The 12236-nt window shown below is 37.8% G+C and overlaps 1 protein-coding gene across 1 annotated transcript in view; it reads right to left on the bottom strand.

Moving 5' to 3' along the window:
* Window positions 1–1757: 1757 nt before the first annotated feature.
* AASDH (aminoadipate-semialdehyde dehydrogenase) overlaps window positions 1758–12236 on the bottom strand; it is a 30501-nt gene continuing 20022 nt past the window's right edge. The window contains exons 12-15 of the mRNA XM_081096936.1: window positions 8697–8860; window positions 7158–7280; window positions 6544–6675; window positions 1758–4060 (exon numbers count right to left, since the gene is read on the bottom strand). Coding sequence (XP_080953062.1) covers window positions 3674–4060; window positions 6544–6675; window positions 7158–7280; window positions 8697–8860 — 806 coding nt within the window. The 3' untranslated portion in view covers window positions 1758–3673. The remainder of the gene's footprint in view (window positions 4061–6543; window positions 6676–7157; window positions 7281–8696; window positions 8861–12236) is intronic.

Here is a 12236-nt window from a genome sequence, read left to right as displayed (position 1 = left end):
ATCATTCAGAGCATTCACCTTGCTACCTTTAAAACACATCTCAGAGTTTTAAGTGGCCTTGTTATTATACACATGTGATACAAAGAAGGGACCTGGCTATTTAACAGCCACATATAGTCACTATTTCCCTAAATTTGCTTTACATGAAACATAGACATACAGCAAGCCCACACATTGCTGCTGCTCATTTTACATTTCGTGGTGTTGGCACACTCCCATTTTCTTAGCTCCTGACTCCCAAGTATAAGTACAGATCTTTTGCCCAGTGCAAGGAAAATCACATCCTTTTTTCCTCTCCTACAGGAAAACACATTTTATTATTATGCATCATTATTCTCCTTTATGCTCACTTAACAGGCAATGTACTATTATTCTGTGCTGTTATTCTACCATTTACCTTACAGAAAGGATGACTGGCAGTTATTTACCATATAGAAGGCATTTTCTTTCTGGAGACGATGGCTCGGCCTTATGGTAGCAGCTGGCATGTGTGGTCATAAGGATAGCCATACTCTTGCAAGTAGGATTTAATATTATATATATACATACTGGACCTTCAGACTGTTAAGAATCAATGGAACTTTAATTTTTTTTATCGCTATGGGAAGCAATATTCTACTGCACGTTTTCCAGCTGATGTTCATTTTTAAGTCAAATATGTAGACATTTGTTAGTTTCAATGATTTCCTCACTAATATAACACTTTTTAATAGGAGTTTTTTCACCCGAGTCCTGGAATTTTAGTGCTACAGTAATTCATCTGAATTGACCTTTTCTATCATCTTATCAGTTTTGGATGTCACAGTAATGGCAGAGAGCAAGTGAAGAAATCTGATTAAAGAAGAATGGTAGATGAGTGCACTCTGTACTGGCTCACCATAAAGCCCATACGAAATAGGAGAAATAACTCAGTTAAAAAGTTTCCTTCAAAATCTTTAAAAGAAGAGTATACTGAGGAAAGCACAGTCACAGCATTTACTTCCAACAACTTCTAAAGGCTATATGTTTAATATTTCATGTAAAAATTACTCCAAATTTGCACTAAATACCAATGAAGTGTTATTTTGCTTTAATTGTGTTGCAGTCTTTTCTCATCAACAAACTATGGGGGAAATTCTGTAAAAACATAAAAAATTCAAGACTTTTTAAAAAATCCTATTGCAATGTTAAATACACAGGTGGTTTTTTGTTTATTTGTTTTTAATTAAAACACACACACACTTCCCTTGGCAAGGTTATAGATGATTAACCTCTGTTCACAGACATATATATATATATATATAACTAGAGTTTTTGTTTACTTTTTAAATTTTTCAAGTGCAATTGTTTCTTATACATTAATTACTATTAAATTATCATTTTAGCCAGTTATCAGCAAATTGTAGTATGTATTGTCTCTTCTTGTGACATTTAGCTTAATTGCTTATTTTAAAGCAGAAATATTAGAGTTACAAGTGTCTTGCAATATTTTTACCAACAATAAAATTAAGTAGAGGCTTAACCATGAAAATACCTTAGTGTGATTTTAATATTATTTTTAGATTTTGGTTGTATAAAGTTTTAATGTAAAATGTCCATTATTAAAGGAAAATGATCTTTCAATAAAAAATACCCACAAGATCTTTAGCACCAACAGAATTTCCTTTTCAAGTTTATGTCTTTACTAATTTCAAGCAAGCTCATATTTACATAGCTTTAGTTGCAAAAGAAATACTTCAAGGCATTTTATATGGTACCTTATTATATTTTTTACTAGGTGTTTTTGGAGAAAACTAATGAATAGGGTCAAATAAAATGTTTATCTTAATCCTCAGTTGGAATCAAATGGTCTGTGTCTCAGACAATATGATCCTACAGCCTCCTGACTCTGAGAGTGGGTGATGGAACAGCATGTTTCAAAGCTGAATGCATGTGAAAAACACAGCTTAGGGCCCGGGCCAGAGCTACTGACCCACGTGGCTGGACTAGGTCGAAGTGAGTGATGTGGGTGAGGTAGTTGCCTTGGTGCACAAAAACTCAAATACTGTTTTGGAGGTGAGTCCACGATGGTGGTATAGGAGGTTGCTAAGCTTGCCCTCTTCCAAAAATACATCAAATTATACCTATATTTAGAGCAGTTCCTCCTGAGAGACAACTGAGGGCCCATAGAACAGCCTCTGCACAACAAACAAGAGAGACCACACAGAAGAGGCTGGGAGCCACAGCAGCTCTCCAGGAGCTTAGGGAACTATCCAGGACAGGAAAAACTGGTGAGCGCCACTGTTTACATTTCCCCTGCACTTGGATGGCGGGCCCAAGTCCGATCCAGGTTCTCTGGCTGATCAGCAGGGCCGTGTTCGCATGTCCCTAGCTTCCTGGAGCTAGATCCAGCAGGATCAGGAGGGTGCCATAGCCCGCATACATGAGGCCCCTGCACCTGAAGATTGACACTTAAACTTTAAAGAAGATGCCCCCCAAAAAATAAAAATAAAAAATAAATAAAGAAGATGCCCTAACCGGTTTGGCTCAGTGGATAGAGCGTCAGCCTGTGGACTGAAGGGTCCCAGGTTCGATTCTGGTCAAGGGCATGTACCTTGGTTGCGGGCACATCCCCAGTGTGAGGTGTGCAGGAGGCAGCTGATCGATGTTTCTATCTTTCCCCCTTCCTCTCTGTAAAAAAATCAATAAAAAAATATATTAAAAAAAAAAAAAAAGAACCACACAGGCTCTCTCTCTCTCTCCCCAGAGCAGGTGCTCAAATCTTATCACATGTACTTTCCTAAGCTCCAAGGGCCCTTCTCTTGCCTCTGTAACTTGTTTCCTTAGCCCAGTTCTTCAATGGCTCACTTTTACTACCTCTATAACTTTCTAAACTTCCTCTTATAATTTTGAAAAAAAAATGTGATACATATATACAATGGAAAACTACTCAGCCATAAAAAAGATAAAATACTGCCATTTGACCTAATGTGGGTGAATTTTGAGAGTATTATACTAAGTGAAATAAATCAGGTGGAAAAAAACAAGAACTGTATGATTTTACTTGTATGGGGGTTATAAAACCAAAAGCAATAAATGAACAAATAAACTCACAGATACAACAGAATGGTGGTTACCAAAGTGGAAGGGGTTGGGGGAAAGATGAGGAGGGTAAAAGGGGTCAAATATATGGTGACAGACGGAGATTAGACTTCAGCTGTGAGCACACAATAGAGTATGCAGATGTCATAAAGTTGTACACCTGAAATTTATATAAGGTTATTAACCAATGCTATCCCAATAAATTTTATTTAAAAAATTTAATAAGGGACCTAATTTGATGAATAGCTCCTACCTTTAAAAATCTTTTGTTACGAATCTCAGTATAAATGAGTGAATGGTGTATTACCTCACAGATTAAGTTAAGCCACTAAGTATATTCTGATCTTGTTTTTCAGAGGTCTTCTATAAAAAAATAAAATATCTGTAGCCTGATTTAGAAGGTGCTACTAAATATATTGATGTTTTGTTTTATAACTCCTTTTACAAGTATTGTTGCTCCTACAGGAAATAAAATATGGCTGTTCTCCAATGAAGTGTAATAGACAAGTTTCTTAAAATATAATCTTTATCATAAAATAAGACCATCCACATGCTTTATAATGGTAAATATTATCAAACAGCTTAGATATATTCTAATTAAGACTGTACTTGATTATTTTTTATTGCTAACCAATAAGTCTAGACAATAAACATAATTATTTCTACATCCAATAATAAGCATTGATTCCCAAACCACAGGAGAAGAGAATACCTCTCCAGGAAGTTCATACATACTTTGCAATTGTCCACTCTTAGATTCCAAGATCCACAGTTTCCCATCAGTAGATGCTGCTGCGAGCGATGTTTCATTGCTGTACTTGTTATGGAAAGCAAATGGTGTTGAATATACCCTTGAGGTAGTTTCAAATTTCCATTGGAGATGACCTTTCATAGTACAACAGTAGATAAAGCAATCATGGGAACCAAAAAATATTTCTTGCTCTGATGTGGAGGGACATGGGGATGAAAAGATGGGTTCACTGGCAGAGAACTGCCAAACCTGAAGGGTTATAATAGCAGAAATAATTAATTCATCTCATTTCAACAATTCTGTATATTAAAGCTTTATGAAATTCTAAAACTGTAAGAGATGTAGGCTATTGAATGATAACTATACATAGGGAAAAAAATGGCTTTTTCTGAAAAGTGGAACTCTCAGATTTGACCTCTGTCCCAGTCGTAAAATCTAGCACAAAATATACAAAGTATCCTTATTACATGAGTCATTGCTATGCATAATATAAAATAAAATTAATTTGAACCCCATCCAAAAGTTATTACTAGTATGTTCTGAGACACTGAGTTCAAAAATAAAACTGCATTGAGTTTTCAATGTATCTTATCAAAAACTGTATCACATCATATTGTTAGTCTCCTAATGTAGGGAGGAGGAAGGAAGTGGACTGAAAGGAAGAGTTCATGTTCAATAATTAAAGCTTTAAACAAGAAGCTATGAGACGTGTCTGACCTGTGGATATCTACTATTTACTTATTTCAAAGCTACTAAAACCTGCTGGCCAATATTTTGAAGAAAAGACATAAGTTTAAGATAGTGTTTACAAATTTACAGTAACAGCAGCATAATAATAAAAAAAAGAATGGGCATATTCATGAAATCCTATATAATAAAAGCCCAGTGACCGAAATGGTGAAACAACCAGAATGACCAGAGACCAGAACTACTGGACCCTCGCCCAGGTTGGCCCTGCCCCCCAGCAGGGACCCGGCACCCTGATCAGGGGCATGGCCGGCCTGCAAACCTCCCATGGCCCCTCACCCAGGCCGGCCCTCCCCCAGTGGGGACCCCTACCCCAGTTAGGGGCGTGGCCAGCCTGCAAACCCCCAGTGGCCCCTCACCCGGCCAGCCCAACCCCAATCGGGGGCATGGCTGGCCTGCAAACCGCCTGCGGCCCCTTGTCCCAGCCAGCCCTGCCCCCAGTGGGGACCCCTACTCTGATCCAGGGCCCCCATTAGGGCAGGCCAGCCAGCCCCCACCCATGCACCAGGCCTCTAGCCTATATAACAAAAGGGTAATATGCAAATTGGCCCTAACAGCAGAACGACCAGAACGACTGCTGGACCAGTCACTATGAGGCGCACTGACCACCTTTTAGTTCCTTTCCCCGGCTGGCAGGCTCCGATCACCTGATGGCAAATGGGGAGCCGGGGTTGGGTGGCAGGGGACGTGGGCGGCACCAGACCAAGGCCCCTGCCCCGCCGGTTGCCCCATATACAGAGGGCAACCCGAGACAGGGCAGGGCCAGCAAGCAGGTGGGCACACCCAACCTTTCAGTCCCTTCCCCCAGCCGTCAGGCACCAATCACCCAATAGCAAAAGGGGAACCAGGGGTGGGGTGGGGGGGGCGAGCGGGGCCGGGTGCGGGCAGCCAGGGAAGATGGCTCTGATCACAGGCCAGGCCTAGGGAACATACCCGCACACGAATTTCATGACCGGGCCTCTAGTATGATTTATAATCTCAGTTCTGTCCCTGACTTGGACAAAGTCACTTTAACCTTTCTACGGTTCATCTAAACAAACGGGAATAATAGCATTTGCCTCTTCAAACTACTTTGTAAATAAAAACATTATGTAAACAAAATAAAAGACTTCAAAAAGTGACTGTCACACAGAGCAAAAGAATCTGCTAGGCAATGAGGTGTGAATGAAGAGCCTACGGAGTCAACTCTAGCCATCAATGGGCTCACTCATGTTGGAGCTAGTGCACTCTCAAATCCACAAAGCAATCCCCCAAATCAAAACCACAGCTGCAGTTGTGCCAAAGTGATAGTCACTTGCAGGTACTTAAAGGAGTGGAGATACTGCGCCCAACAAAAGATCTAATATAACCCAGAAGGAGCCTACCCTGCTAGTCATGAAGTTGAATATGCGACCCCCATATAAGGCAATGTGGGTTATACCAGAGATCTTGGTTTTCATAGAGAAAGCAGGGACTTCTTTAAATTTTCGTAACCTCAAAAGAAGTTATAATAAAATTGGTTTCAAGCTGTAAATTTTTAAAAACTGGGAGGAGGGGAAGAGCACAAGTATAACAATGTTTGGATAGAATCTTTGAAATATACTGCACCAATTCACAAATTAAGAAATGTTATAAAAAAAAAAAAAAGAAATGTATGGCCTGGTCAGAGTGGCTCAGTTGGTTGAGGATCTTCCTGTACACCAAAATGTTGCCAGTTAGATTCCCAGTCAGGGCACAAACCTGGGTTTGATCCCAGTCTGGCATGTATGGTAAGGCAACCAATTGATGTTTCCCTCTCACATGGATCTCTGATTCTCTAAGCATGTCCTCAGGTGAGGATTCAAAAAAAAAAAAAAAGAATAAAGATAAGAAACCCATGGCCTGACAAAACAGAACCAGTTTTTTAACATAAATTGAATAATGACATTTAAAGTTTTACTTCAGCTGTCACCAACTACTACTATTCCTTTGAGAAAGATACATAAAATAGTATCAGAAAAATTTACCTGTTCTCCAAAGTGAGTAAAGCAAAGTAAATTCCCATCTACACAGCCAACACAAACATACTGCAGGCAACACCTTGGAGAAGAGAAGAGTGGTTTCCCACAGCAATGTTTCCAAACTCTATTTCCAGTGGCCTGTCATGGGCAAAAAGCAATTCATAGCATCTCAATCCTTCTAATCAATTAACTGTATAAAACAAACTCATAAATCTCTAGGAGGCAAAGCTATAAAACATCAGAAAATGCTATAATGACATGCTGACATAAACGAGGCTAGTATACATATACACAGCTATAAAATCAATCAGTACTATCTATGAGAGCTAAAAACTTGCACTAAAGCCAGGAAAGAAATAACTAGCACATAGTATCTATCCTTAGACCATCCTAACTTCTAATGTAAGAAAATTCTATTTTAAAAAATAGATGAAAGACATGCACAGATCTTAGTTGATTTCTGTCAGCTTTCTAGACTTCATGTCAGTCATTCTTAATGAGTTCTGGTTTAGTGATATCTGGAGTATGGCTAACCAAAACTACCTAATTTTCAGAATTCAAAATAAAGAATATTAAAGATAAATAGGTAATAAAATCAATATAAATTATTTTATGCCTACAGGATTTACAGCCAGTAAAAGTCCTCCCAGTGTAGCAAAATACAAGTGATACGGAATCAAGTTCAAACAAGGCGAAGAAAAGATAGTTCCTCCACATTTTAACTTCCAAACACACTTCTTTTCCTGCAAATAAGAAAGCAAATTAATTGGTTTCTGCTGGTGGTTAACAAATTCACATATCCTATCTATTATATGCTATACCTATTTAACTAAGTTTTTATTTTTATTATTTTTTTAATCCTTGCCCGAGGATATTTTTTCCATTGATTTTTAGAGAGAGTGGAAGGGAGAGTGGGAGGCAGGGAGAAAGAAACATCAATGTGAGGGAGACACATCAATTGGTTGCCCAACGGCTGGAGATCGAACCTGAAACCCAGATATGTGCCCTTGACTGGGAATCGAACCTGCAACCCTTTGATTTGTGGGCCAAAGTTCTAACCACTTAGCACAACAGTCAGGGCAAGTTTTTATTTTTAATATATAAAAGTAATAAATAAAGAGTAAATACAAGTTTATAAGAAAAGACCCAGATAGAAAAATAGGGGACTATTGACATGCTTACTATGGCAAATCAAGTTAGAATAAAGACCAAGACCACCAACTGTTAACAGTTTAGCATTTTCCCTTTGATTTTTTTTGATACACACACACAGTTTAAGATCATTGAGATCATTCTGAATATACACTTGGTATCTAATTTTTTCTCTTTAAATTTACTTTAATGCACAATATTCCATATGAACATAAAATCGCTTATCTCACTACCTTACCATTGAAAAGTGTTTGGAATTAATTTCTTGTCGTTATAAACAACTTGGAAATAGACATCATGATGCACATATTTCTCCATGTTTCTGATTATTTTGCCAGGATAGATTCCCAAAAGAAGAGTTTTACTGAATCAAAGGATATGAAATTGTTACCTATGGCCAAATTATTTTCCTCAGAGGCTTTCACTAGTCACAACCTCAGCATTAATGCTATCATTCTAATCTAATACCATTTATTTCTCTCAGTTTTTAATTTTCATTCCTTTGATCATTAAATGATTTAAATATTTAAATACATTTACTAGCCATTTCTTCTTTGGCGTCCCCTATTTTTCTATCTGGGTCTTTTCTTATAAACTTGTAATTACTCTTTATTTTCATTCATACTTATAAATATAAATCAGTTTTAACTGTCTCATTTGTTTCCATTCCATCCCCCAGAACTTACTACTTTTAAATTTTGTAATTCTAAATTTTTTAAAATTTTTATGTAATCAGGTCTTATTGACATTTTCCTTTGTAACTCTTTTCTATTGTCAAGATGATGATTCTAAGTTCTTTATATTTCAAAACTCTGAGTAGCAAATGCATTTGTGAAAATTTGATAAGAGAGTTAAAAATGTTTTAAGGTATGACTGTTATTAACTCTTTATTCTTCCAAGACCACAATGCTAAACTTGGAAAATAGTTAACACCTGCTCCCTTAGTCAAAGAGAACCTGACAGTCTGACACTCTTCCTCAGATGAGACTGATGAGGCAAATCCTTACATAAATATCCAAAGCATATGCATGCTGGTCATGAGAGCCAAGGTAGAGGAATCCTGTGGATGGATCCATGGTTGCCGAGCTTTTGACAGCATCCTCAGTAGTAAACATCCAGTGTTTTTCTCCATTATTACTTTTTAGAACATAAACTAACCCATTATAACAGCCTGTTGGGAAACAAAATGTAAAAGATGAGATTTAGACAACCCATTGGAAAATCATTCTTTAGCCTAAATCATAGCAATTTATATTCGATGCTCTTCATGTGTACTTGGGCTCTATGTTCAGCTCAGATTTAAATTTCAGCAATGTAAGGCAGAAACCGAACAGTAATCACCTTTTAAAATACATATATATATATATTATTTTAGAGAGAGAGGATAGGAGAGGTAGAGGGAGAGAAACATTGATTGTTTGCCTTTGTGACCTGACCTGGAACTGAACCCGCAACCCAGGTATGTGCTGACCGGAAATCGAACTGGCAACTTTTCAGTACATGTGATGACGCTCAACTAACTGAACCACTCTGGCAGAGTGGCACCTTATTATAAAGTGCTTCACCACTAATGAAACAATGAAGCATGTTGCAATGGAGAGAGGCTTGACGGACTGACTCAAATCCTGTCATGGGCATCCTTGAGCAAATTACCCAGTATCACTGAGCCTCAGGTTATTTTTCTGCTGAATGTGTATCCATCTACTCCCAAGATTATTGTGATAATTAAGATAAAATAATGTGAATAAACACCCAGTGTAAAGAAGGTGTTCAAAAAATGCTAACATTAACAATAGCCAATGTTTACTGAGCTTTTTACCTTGTGAAGGGTGCTATTCTAAAAATTTTACATCTATTAACTCATGTAATCCTCACAGGGAAGCAAGGGCTATTGTATCTACATTTTATAGATGACAGAATTGAAGAACAGAAATTAAGTTACTAGGGCAGAACTACTCAGCTAATATATGGGAGAGATTTTGAACCTAAGAAATCAAGCTCCTGAGCCTGTGCTCCTAACAGCAACACCAGACTGCTTTTCCCAAACTGCTGATATGGATGAGAATATAGGGCAGGTGTCCCTGACCTGGTGTAGCCAAAATAACCCAGGTGGAAGTGTGGGTAGTCAAAATCTACAAAACAAAGATCACTCAAGCTTCCACTGGGCACTGGCCCATCACTCCTTGGTTCTGTCCATGGGTTTAACCACTGCTGCTTACTTGAGGCCCAATTTCCAGAACACTTGCTGTGCTGGTTTTGTTGCTACTGTTTTTCTGGCAATTACTGCGTGCTCAAGAGAGTGGTCTGCTTAGTGATGGCGAAGAGAAATGTCCTATATATAGTAGGACATCCAAGGACCCAGCCAGGTAATAAAAATGTCTCAGGTTCAGTTCAATTCCAGAAGAAAATTTTGTGACCTTGGGTTAGGTGAAGATTTCTTAGATATGACATCAAAAGCACGAGCCATAAAAGGAAAAAATAATAAAGTGAACTTTATTAAAGTTAAGAATTTCTCTTCAAAAGACACTATGTTAAGAGGATGAAAAAGAAGCCACAGATTGGGAAAAAATATGCAAAACATCTGATAAATATATATCCAAAATACATAAAGAATTCTCAAAACCCACTAAGTAAACAAACATAATAACTTAAAAATGGGTAAAAGATCTGGACAGATACTTAATAAGATATATAGATGGCAAATAAGCTTCTAAAAAGAGTCGCAACATTATTAGTCACAAGGGAAATGCAAATTTAAAGCACAATAAAATACCACCCCATAAATATCTGAATGACTAAAACTTTTAAAAACTTCATCAATGTGGACTACAGCTGCTGGAGCTTTCCAGGGGCCATGCCACTGTGCCCCTCTGGAGCCAGCGCCACCAAGCCCTCCCCCCAGCACTGGCATTGCTGCAAAGGCACACCCTTGGAGCTGGTGTCCCCGGGACTGGCATCCCACATGACCCTGGACCCAACACAACAGTGCACCTCACCGAGCCAGTGCCCGCTCACTGACACACAAGTTAAGATCGTTCCCTAAAGAAGGCAGTCCATAAAGTCTGGAAGATGTGGCTACTTCTTCAAGTGTGAAGACATAAATGCAAGACTACAGGAACATGAAATATCAAGGAAACATGATACCACCAAAGGAACATAATCAATTTATAGTGATTGACACAAGGGAAGTGGAAATCTATGATGTCTTGGACAAAGAATTCAAAGCAATTGTTTTTAAAAATTCAGAGAGCTACAAAAAGAAAATACAGATAATTCAATGAAATTAGAAAAACTATACATGAACAATAAGCAAAGAACCCAAGTAAAAAATGGGCTAAGAACCTGAACAGACTTCACAAAAGAAGACATAGAAATGCCTAACAGGTATATGAAAAGGTGGTCACATCACTATCATCAGAGAAATGAAAATAAAACCAAAATGAGGTATCACCGCATACCTAACAGGATGGCTATAACGTTTTTAAAAAATCTTATTAAACTGACAATACCAAGTGCTAACAAGGATGTGGAGCAACTGGACTTCTCATACATTGATTGTAAGAAGGCAAAGTGGTTCAATCACTTTGGAAAATAATTTGGTCGTTTCTTATAAATTAAAACCTATATTTACCATACAACCTCCCCCTCCTAAGTACTGACCCAAGTGAAACAAAAACTTATATTCACACAAAATCTTGTTCACAAATGCTTCTTGTAATTATTCATAATTACTAAAAACTGGAAATAACCCAAATGTGAATGGATAAACAAACTGTGGTACATCCATACAATAAAATAGTCAACAAACAGGAAACTACTTATACATACAATGAAAGGCCCGATGCACAAAATTTGTGCAAAGGGCTTGGCCCCCACAGCTGCAGTGGCTGCCTCTGCCTCATCCGGTCTAATTAACATATTACGCTTTTATTATTTTAGATGATATGGATGAATCTCCAACACATTGTGCTCAGTAAGAGAAGTCAGACTCAAAAGTTACATATTGTAAGATTTCATTTATATGACTTTCTGGAAAAAGCAAAACCAGAGGGACAGAAAACAAATCAGTAATTACCTGGGGGTTAGGGGTAGCAGGAAAGAGGACTAACAAGTGACAGAATTTTTTGGAGTAATGAACTCTTGATGGTGGTAATGATTACATGAAGATATGCATTTGTCAAAACACAGAACTATATACTAAAAAGGACGAGTTTTACTGTATATAAATTATATATTAATTTTAAAAGTGTTTAAAGTACTAAGTGACCACCATGTGCCATAAGCTTTGAGTCTAGACACTTGGGATGCAAACAGTAACTTCAATGAGCTGACTTACATGCATGGGGATTACTTATGATCATTCACATGTGTAACAACGTTTCCTGTAGCATAATTTTCAAAAAGTAGATCTTCAAAAGGGAAGGATGAAACGCAGATTCAAGTAGATCCCAGATAGGAGAGCACAAGTAGGGGAGATACATTTCTAAGCACTTAGTCTGAAAAGTTTTGATGAACAGATTCCATAGCTACATAAAGTGAAACCTAAC

Source organism: Myotis nattereri (assembly GCF_964212035.1).
Source record: "Myotis nattereri genome assembly, chromosome: 1".
NCBI lineage: Eukaryota > Metazoa > Chordata > Mammalia > Chiroptera > Vespertilionidae > Myotis > Myotis nattereri.
The sequence above is the reverse complement of the archived record's forward strand: the minus strand, read 5'-3'. Positions and strand labels throughout refer to the sequence as shown.